The sequence below is a fragment of the Dictyostelium discoideum genome (assembly GCF_000004695.1).
Source record: "Dictyostelium discoideum AX4 chromosome 4 chromosome, whole genome shotgun sequence".
Taxonomy (NCBI): Eukaryota; Evosea; class Eumycetozoa; order Dictyosteliales; family Dictyosteliaceae; genus Dictyostelium; species Dictyostelium discoideum.
Window position 1 is genome coordinate 2,707,083 of NC_007090.3, and position 10,530 is coordinate 2,717,612.

The window sequence follows — 10,530 nt, forward strand, 5'->3', positions numbered from 1 at the left end:
TTTTTTTTTATTTTTTATTTTATTTTTTTTTTTTTATTTTTTATTTTATTTTATTTTTTTAATATATATCTATACAAAACCAAAACCTTCTGAAGCTTCACCAATTGCAATTTTTAATAATTTTTTCAATTGTTCTTGAGATTCATATTCTGGTATATCCAATTGATTGAAACATGTGTGAGCGGTTGGTAATCTGTGAGCATTACCTCTGATTCTATGAATTTGGAATTTTTGAGGGCCTCCCATACCACCTAAAGCTTTGAAACCTTCCAAAGGTACTTTACTTGTACCAGTGACAAATTGTAAGAGTGAAGCTTTTTCTTCATTTGAAAAGTTTGAAACAGTATTCCAGAACCAAAGGATTTGTTGAGAATCGGAAGAGTAACCACTATATTCAGTGTTTGCACGAAGATCATCGATATCAATCTCTGGAAGACCACTGATCAATAATTCCAACTCCATTTCATTGAAAATACCAATCAATGATTTTGGAATGAGTTCGTGGAAACCTTCTAAGAAGCTATTGATTTGATCCTTGATTGAGTTTGTCATTCTAACGGAAGCAACCAAACGAACATATTCTAATTTATTATCTTCAGTGACAGGAATGTTTGCACCATTTGGTTTCAATTCGATAACTTTCATGGAATCGAAAATATCGATCTCTGTACTAAATGTGAGTTCCATGACATTGGTGATATCATTATCAAGAATCCATAAAAGATTCTTATGATAAGTTGGGTCAATTGCCTCCATATCGCTAACATTGATTGTGAGACCCAACATATGTTTATAGAAACTTCTAGTGAAGAAAGCATCCAGCATCAAACCATCATACAATGCCTTACCAATGATTCTTCCAATGAATTTAAAGTAAGATAAATGATCTGGATTGATGTAAGATTCTGGATTTGGTTGGAAAGTTACATTATCAGAGGCAGATTGTTTAAAGAGAGCATAACCAGGATTAAACATCTCTCTTGATAAAACGAGATACCATTCACGTAATAAACCACCAGCATCAAGACCTTCTTCACCAGAGAATTGAATATTGAGTTTACCTTTGAGTTCTTCGGCTGGACGCATTCTAAGTTGATTGTAACTGTCCTCAAATATATGATTTCTACGAACTTTTAGACGAATTGTACTTGATCTCTCTTTCTTTGATTGGAAGTAGTTTCTAAAGTAAGTTCTCTTATTATCAAAATCTAAGAATCTAGGAGTTTTAATTAATACTGCTAATGATTCCGATAACAATGAATTATCTTGACGAACGAGATCATTGATCAAATGTTTATTTTGTTCTACAAATTCAAAGAATCTACTTGTATTATAATCCATTATTGGTGGAGTTCCTGCCAAATTACCATTGCTAGTACTTGCAGACAAACCATTACCAACTGATGAACTAAGTTTTAATCCTGCAAGACTTGGTGATGATGGAATCATAGTGGATGATAACATCTCAGAGGTTGGAGAATTTACAAGGAAATAAATTTCAACCAATGGTAATAATAATGAATTCATTGGATTGGATCCTGCTTTCTTTTTGCTTGTAAGTTTAAGTTTGGTTATTGGTTCTTTTTCTTCCTTTTCTAAACTAAACAATGTAAGGAATGATTTAATTGATCCCCAAAGTATATCTAATTCATGATTATTTGAAAAGTATTCTCCTAATGTCATTGATGGTTGTTCTTTCTTTGTGTTTGTTGTAGTTGTTGTAGTGGTGGTGGTTGGTGTAGTATTTGAAGTTGATGGTGTTGTAGTACTTGGTGTAGTTTCTGTAGTTGCACTTTCTGTTATAGGTGTAGTTGTAGAAGCTGCAGGTGAAGTGATTGAGTTAGCAGCTGTAGAAGATGGAGATTGTTGTTGTTGTTGTTGTTGTTGTTGTTGTTGTTGTTGTTGTTGTTGTTGTTGTTGTTGTTGTTGTTGTTGTTCAATAATTGGATCAGGTTTCTTTGGATTTAAAATTGATTGAATAGTTTGTAAAACTCTTAAGAAATTATTTTCTTTTGTTGAAGAAGGAAGATAGTTTTGAGGTGATACATCAGTATCATTAAAGATCTGTTTCATTGATTCCAAATTGTTAATTACATCTTTTGTTAATCTTTTAGCATTTGTATTTAATTGATCCAAGATGATTTGTCTATTTTCATCACAACTAACGGCAATGGTAACCAACAAACTACCAATCTTTGGATTACCAGCTAACAATGTATTGATTAAACTTTCTACTTGTTGGCTTGGAATGAGTGGAATCTTTGGTTTTTCAGTGCTTGTAGAATCGACAATCAACAAGAGAATTGAGATCAATCTTTCAAGGAGTAAAGATTTTGAAAAGATGTTTTTATCATTCAATGCATCACATAATTTCCAAAGTGGACAGGCCTTTTCGAGGGATGGACTTGTTGAACCAGATCCATCATCTTTCTCTTTTCCATGACTATTTTGTGATTGAGTGGAAGGTACGATTGGTTGAGGAGTTAACATCCAATTGACGGTTAAACTATTACCTGTGGTTAAACTTTGAAGAATATCCAATAATCTCTTAACGACCAATAATGGTGGATGATTTGTCACTTCGAATGATCTAAACATACGGAATCTCATTAATGGGTGACATGGATCAGTGATTGGTGAGAATTTATCAGATTCAGCGGTTTTTCTTTGGGGTTGTTGAGAAACAATTGATTGGTAACCGGTTAAAATTTGAAGGATATAACATAACAACTCTTCACGATTATCAGAAAATGTGCAAATTTGAACGAGAATACTATTTAATTGTTGTCTATTGATGGATTGATCAAAGTGTAGGATTTTAATGAGTGCTAATAAATTCTCTTTTTTAACCAAACTACCAGCTTGATTGACTTTCTTTGGTTTTGCAACCTCTTTGAGGATTCTACGTGGTGATGGAATACGATTGAAACTATCAGGGATACTTGATCTAAACTCAAATCTTGGTGGATGTGTTTCACGTAATCTTACTGCTTCTGCGTGAAGTTCTGGTGGTAAGGTTTGAAGGAATGCTTCTGGTTGACTCATTAAAACCTCCTCTCTAAGATCTGGTGGAAGTGTTGCAAGGAAAGATGCATTATCCATATCTTGAACCAAATCTGTTGGATTGACTGATACTCTTGCTACATTTCTAGCTGCTTGTGATGCCCTACGTTCAGAGATAATTCTTTCTTGTTCTAAAACTTCGTTTTGAATCTCCAATGGTAAAGCGCTTAAAAACTCTGGATTGATTGTAATTGGACCATCACCAGTGTTTGATTGGTGAATTGATGTCAATTGAGTTGACAATACCTCTGCTCTTAATTCTGCTGGTAATGCTGCTAAAAATGTTGGATCAATACCTAAATCAACATTAATTGGTGCTGGTGGAGCTTGGGTTGTTGGTGGATTAGTTGATGTGGTAGTAGTGGTGGTGGAGGAGGTGGTTGTTGAACTTGTAGTTGTTGAACTTGATGCTTCAGATTCAACTGTTGGTGATGTAGTTGTTGTTGTAGTTGCTGGTGGTGGGGTGGTTGTAGTTGTAGTAGTTGGTGGTAAATTTGTAGTTTCGGTGATTGATGAAGTTGATGTACCAGATTCTTCAAGTGGTGCATTTTCATTATTATTAGTGGTAGTAGTTGACTCATTAGTTGACTCACTAGTTGATTCATTAGAAGTAGTAGTAGTAGTTGACTCATTAGTTGACTTATTAGTTGATTCATTAGAAGTAGTAGTTGGTAGTGGTGTATTTACTTCTGTAGAACTTTGTTGAATTGGTGGACTTGTAACTAAAGGTTCAATAGTGAGTGGTTCGATTGGTAATGGATCATTTACTGCTGCTGTAATTGTAGGAGAGTTTGTAACAGTCTTTGGAGTTGTTGGTGTAGAAGTAGTTGAAACATCATTTGTTGTTGGTGAAGTGGTAGTTGTTGCTGCTATTGAATCTGTTATTGAATCTATTTTTGTCTCTGTTGTAGTTATTTCAACTTTTTCAGCTCTTTCTTTTTCTTCCTTTTCTTTTTGTTGTCTCTTTAATTCTTTTAATTTTTCTTTTTCAGCTTTTTCTTTTGCTCTCAACTCTTCTTTTAATTTCTCTTTTTCAGCTTTTTCTTTTGCTTTTTGAGCTGCTTCTTCCTCTTTGGTGATTGTAGTTAAAATTTTAATGAGTATTAATTCAAATGATTGAGCATAGGCGACTGATTCATCAGTGTCATTCTTTAAACGATTGAAATCAAAGGAGTAAAGATTTCCATCTCTACCAAGTCTCAATCTTGCATTGGAACGAAGATCGAAATTCATTATCATTTGTTCAAATCTTTCCAAGTTTCTTGTCAATTGACCTGGATCGGATCTAATAAGATCCTCGATACGACCTTCATTTTGACCAAGAGCAACGAGAATATTTGAAAGATTTCTTTCAACATTTTCACCTATCCAATTTCTAAGATTTGCATCTGAACCACCTTGTGGCATAGCAAGACGACGATCTCCACCCAAGAAGGCTTGTTCCATCATTGGATTGAAATTTTGATGAGCACCACGGAAATGATTGATGAGGTGGTGTTGTTGTTGTTGATGGTGTTGTTGTTGTTGAGGGTGGTGATGATGATTTTGATGTTGAATATGATTAATGTGATCGATTTGAGCGAATTGTCTTCCTCTTTGTAGATTATCTTCATTGTTACTATCATCATCCTCTTCATCATCATCGTCATCATCATCGTCATCGTCATCATCATCATCGACATCATTTTGATCATCTTCAGAGGATGATGAACTTCCATCACTATCATTGGTATTTTCAACTTCCTCTTCTTCGTCATCAGAATCTTGTTCATCATTGATGATTGCATCATCAATTTGACCATCCATACCATTTTCAATAACCATTTCAATGTCTTCACCATCTTCACCATCACTATCGTCCTCATCGTCATCATCTTCATCATCGTCTTCGTCATCTTCATCCATTTCAATGACTTCATCTTCACTATCGGAACTGAAATCTAATCTACGAGAACCAACACCAATTGAATTGGAGTGATGCATATCATTTTCAAATTCTGAATCGAATTCAATTGTTCCAGGTGGACCACCACCATTGAAAGAGGTGGCATTTGTTTGGAAATCTCTGGTGGCTCTAAAGAAACCATCATATGCTTGATATGGAAGTTGGAACATATTGGTTCTGGTGGAATCTTCCTCTGTGGTTGGTTTTGGAAGTGAAGAGAATTTTGTGAGGTGTCCAATAGTTTGTAATAATGAATTGATCATTTGTGATGCACGTGAACTACCAACGTCAACAAGATTTAATAACTCCAATAAAATATTGATCATATCGTTATTGATCATAAGTTGATTGAATTCGCTTGAGAGTGAATGTGGTGGGAAATTCAATAATAATGAAACCAAATTACTAATGGATACCATCTTATTGTATGGTATCTTTTTGTTGGCCACATTTTGTGATGAATATTCAGCGATTGATAATTTCAAATGTTCAGCGATCGCAGAGAAAACTTTTTCACGACCATCTTCGGTTGAACACAAAGAAACCAAGAATCTTGAAGCAGCTTGATGAGTTGCATTAAATAATTCACCACTTGCTTTCTCTTCAGCAGTCAATGAGGTACATGGTAAGAAATGTTCAAAAACGTATTGAACCAAATTAACACCTTGATAATTTAAAATGGTTTGTTGGAACAATGGGTATTGAATTAATAATTCCTCTAACAACCTCAATATATTTGCTTTGCTCAAGATATTTGATGTTTTATCTTGAAGTTGTTGATCGGCTGCCAATGCTGCTGCTACACTTGTTATACTTTTCAAAGATGAAGATTTTCTTAATTCTTTTGATAATTGTGCTGGTGTTGGTGTATTATTGGTGGTGTTGGTGTTGGTGTTGGTGTTGGTGTTGGTGTTGGTGTTGGTGTTGGTGTTGGTGTTGGTGTTGGTGTTGGTGTTGGTGTTGGTGTTGGTAGTAGTAGATATAGATGAAGTTGTTGAAATTGGTGTTTCATCTTTAATTAATAATGATTTAATTAAAAAGTTTGAGAGTTGTTGGAAATGTGGAAAATCTTTTAATTCACAAGAACTAACATTCTTTTCAAAGATTTCATTTGCTTGTGCAGACAAATAGACAGAGTTTGAATTGGTATGAATACGACAAATTTCTGAACAAGCCTTTAAAAAAGTGATTGGATTCTTTGAAACATCTTTAGAGAGTAAACCCAATAAAGTTTTAGTTGGAATACCTTTTGAAACACCCTTATTATTAATTGTATGACGAATATTTGATTGCATAGTGTTGTAAACGGTTTTATTATCATCCAAAAGCTGTTTGAAAATATTGATCACATAGATTGTATTCTCTTTTAACATTGAAGACTTGGTATTTTTGGCTTGTAAGAGAAGCATACCTTGATTCTTCATAAAATAGTTTGCAATAGCATAGTTTTTAGTGAGTTCAGAGATTAATTTCAATAATGATCCATCGATTATACTTGGTGAAGGTTTCAATAATCCTAAACAAATATCAATCAATGTAGTGTCTGTTGGTGAACATCTATCTTGTTCTTCCTCTTGTTGTTTTTGTAGTTTCTTTTCTTCTGCCTCAAAATCAAAGTTATTGGTTGGTTTAATCAATTGTTTCTTTGAAAGGTCATATGTAATCGATAATAATCCATTCAAATAAATTAAAATTGATTCAGATGTTGTAGTTGGTGATTTAGGTCGTTTTGATGGTGTTGTTGAAGTTGATATTTTATCATCATTGGTGGATGTAGTAGTGGTGGTGGTGGTGGTAGTTGAAGAATCTAAAGGAGTAACAGAAATTTGAATTGAATCATCATTTCTAACCAAATGATCTTTTAATAAATTTGAAATGACTTTAATGACCAAAGCTAATAAACCTTTTTCAACAAATAAACCACTAATTTCTGGTGATTCATTTAATTTTTGAATTATAAAGAATAAACTTTTTGTTTTAAATGAAAAGAATTTAAGTTTTTCTTCGACCAAATGAGTTTGGACCTCTTGGATCAAACGATTTGCAATGATTTCTTTTGTTTCGCTAATGTTACCATCCTTTATAATAAAGTGAAACATTTTGAAAATAGAATCCAATTCATTTGAAGAATGACCTTTTACATTTAATAAAATGGAGAGAGTACGATCAAATAAGGTTGGACGTAAACCATTGAGTAGTGAAGTAATTGAATTTTGTTTTTCTTTTTCTGCTTTTTCCTTTTCTAATCTCTCTTTTTCTGCCTTTTCTGCTTTTTCTGCTTTTTCTTTGGCTTTCTTTTCTTCATCCTCTGGAATGTATGGATTACTTAACATCCAATCGGTAATATTATCAACATTATTTGATTGTAATGATTGCATGGCAGTTTCAATATGTTCTCTAATAAAACCCATATCCATGAGGGTATTTATAGAGTTTTCATTTGGAACAAAGGTTGGTCTAGAAGGTGGAGATTGAATAGATGATTTTTTAGATGGATCTTGTTGTTGTTGTGTTTGTTGTTGAGCAACACCATCATATTTGAGGAAAACATCATGTACACAATCTAATAAATTCTTGGCATAAGGAAGATCTGAAAGTTGAGGATGGTTCCAATAGTTTTGTAAATTGAATACCAAATTTGGAATAATCTTTTCAGAGATTGATTTCAATGATGGCAATGTTCCACCGTTCATACTCTTACTTGAGGTTAATTGAAAAATGGCTTGACGTAAGAGTGAACCACATTGAGTTAAAGGTTGTGAATATTTGAAAGCATCTAAATTTCCATTGGGTATGCATTCAATATAACGATCAGTTAAATCGGACAATATACCAAAGAATGTATCAAAATAACCAACATCATATAAACCATTGATTAATTGAGGGAACAATAATGTAGAATTATTTGTTAAAACCTTTGAAATGTAAACGTAATATTGTGTTTTGGCGCATGGATCTGATTCCTCTGGTTTCCATTGAATCCAACCAACTAAATTCTTTGAAATATTCTTTGTTAATAACTCTGTCTTTGTTTCATAATTTAAACCATCCCTTTTGTTTAATGAATTTATAGTTTCAAAAAAGTATCTTGATAAATCTTCTAAATTTGTTAATAAACTAGAATTTAAAAATAGATTTAAATCTAATGGTGGTTGAGTTACTGTTGTTGTAGTTGTTGCTGTTGTTGTTGTTGTTGTTGTTGTTGTTGTTGTTGTTGTTGTATTTTCATTATTTGATGTTTCATTATTATTATTAGTTGATGATGTTGTTGATGATGATGATGATGATGATGATGAACTAATATGTTTGTTTGTTGGTGATTCATTAGTTGTTGTTGTTGTTGTTGTTGATGATGATGATGATGATGATGGTTTATTTAATGGATTAGGTAAACAAAATACTGAATTTTCACCACAAGAAAATTCCCAATAGAATGCTTTTTGAAGTGCACAAAGTGAAGAATAAACAGAGAGTCCATCTTCTTTTGACCATTCATCTAAAACTGGAAGTGGAATATCTGGTGGATTTTCACGTACTAAACTAGTGAGAATAAGTACCAATGATTTAATAACATCGATTGTACTTTGAATATCGTCACGGCAAGCCAATTCCTCTGGTACCCAGTCTCTAATGATTCTAGAGGTTCTCCATTCACAAAGTACATCCAAAGTGGTGAAATGATTATTTAAAACCTTAATGATTGATCTGAGTACGGTTGGAGTATTATCGATACTTAAAGATTTGAAAATCATGAGATCCTTACAAATGAATTGAGAACTAGTGTAGATATCTAATAATTTCTCTAAACCACCTTCTTGAATGAAAATCTTATCATGTTCACCATTTGAAAAGAATAATGTAATAAATTTATTGATCAATAAAAACATTTGATTGTGAGTTGATTTCTCCAAAGCAGCTGTTGATGATGATGGTGATGATTTTGGTTCTTTTGGAGGAGTCATTGCAATTACATCATCCAATAATGAAATGATTTCTTTAATAGTTGGAATTTTTAATTCTGGGTGATGTCTAACCAATTCATCCAATCCATTTCCAATTGAATTTAATGTACGAATATTTAAAGAGTTTACATTCTTTGGATTAACCAAGGTTTTTAAAAACTTTCTAATGAGACCACTTTCTGAAACTTTGGTTTTAAAAGCAGAGTTTAAACAAAATGCATTGAGTGTCTCTGGAATGATGTAAAGTATCTCGTGAGGAATCTCTTTATTCAAAATGAAATCGAATATCATATCAATGAGACCAGTATTATTGATTGCAGTGAAACAAGTTGGTTCATTTTGAATTAAATTGGTTGGAATAATGAAACAATCGGCAATGATTGCTGGTATAAATGATTCGTAGTGTGAAAAAATTGATTTCAAAACTTGATGGATTGGGCTATCAACAATTTGATTCAATAATGCTCTTGGTATTACAGCTGTACCCGAAATTGGTAATAAACAATTCATCAATCCCAATAATAATGTTGATTTATGGTATAAAAGTTTTAAATAAAATTCGTCATTTAAAATATTTTCATCAAATTTATATTCTTTTTTGGTTGTTGAATCAATTAATTGTTGTTCAGTGGTTGAAGTTGTGATGGTGTTGGTGTTGGTGGTGAGTTGCAATAAATCTTTATCTTCTTTTTTGTTTAAAATATTACTACTACTACCACTATGAACTAAAGGTTTCTTTTTCTTTGATTCATCACTAATATTGGTTGATGATGATGATTTCTTTGAAAAATAAGTATTTTCAACAACTAAATCATCTTTAGTCTCTTCAGGTTTTTTATAATTTATGATGAAATCAACTTCCTCTGATATTGAAGCAATTAGATCTTGAAGATAACCTTGTTCACTAAACAATTCAATATTATTTAATTTAACCAAGAAAAGTGATTGAATAATTTGAAGAGCATTGATTTGGAATCTAAGATGATATATATTGGTTGTATGATTCTTTATCAATGGAAGTAATGATTGGAATACAATGTTCTCGTGAAGTAAAGCTTTATTTGAGAGTTTGAATACAAAATAAAACATTGCATTAATGAAAGACTCGGTGATTAATGGATCTTGACTGGTACCAGTGATCACTGCAACACATTTTCTAATTACACTTGAAAAGAAACCCGATGAGAATGATCTTTGTAAAAGTAATGTTAAACTACTGGTTGGTGTGGTACTTGCCAATGCTGCCATAGTATAGATGCTAGCTACTAAAATTGGTTCTGGAACTATAGTATAGTTTTTTAATAACTCCATCAATTCACCCAAGTATTCGGTGTCTTGTGTTCCTCCAAAGTTGTAGTTTGTTGAATTGGATGCAAAGTTTATCAATGATTGATGATAGAGAGTATTAGTTGCTACTAATCTCAATTGCATATATTTCTTTCTATATTCATAGTTTGGTAATCCCTTTAATAAACCAATTCTAAAATGTACAAAGTATTGATCCTCCTCTGGAATACCATAATCTTGAATCAATTTGCTTGCAATCTCATATGGTGTTGC

At 32.5% G+C, this 10,530-nt stretch overlaps 1 protein-coding gene across 1 annotated transcript in view; it reads right to left on the minus strand.

Moving 5' to 3' along the window:
- Positions 1–69: 69 nt before the first annotated feature.
- Positions 70–10,530, minus strand: part of DDB_G0285063 (hypothetical protein) — a gene marked incomplete at both ends in the record, with an annotated part of 11,761 nt that continues 1,300 nt past the window's right edge. The window contains one exon of the mRNA XM_002649091.1: positions 70–10,530. This exon is cut by the window's right edge and continues 240 nt beyond it. Coding sequence (XP_002649137.1) covers positions 70–10,530 — 10,461 coding nt within the window.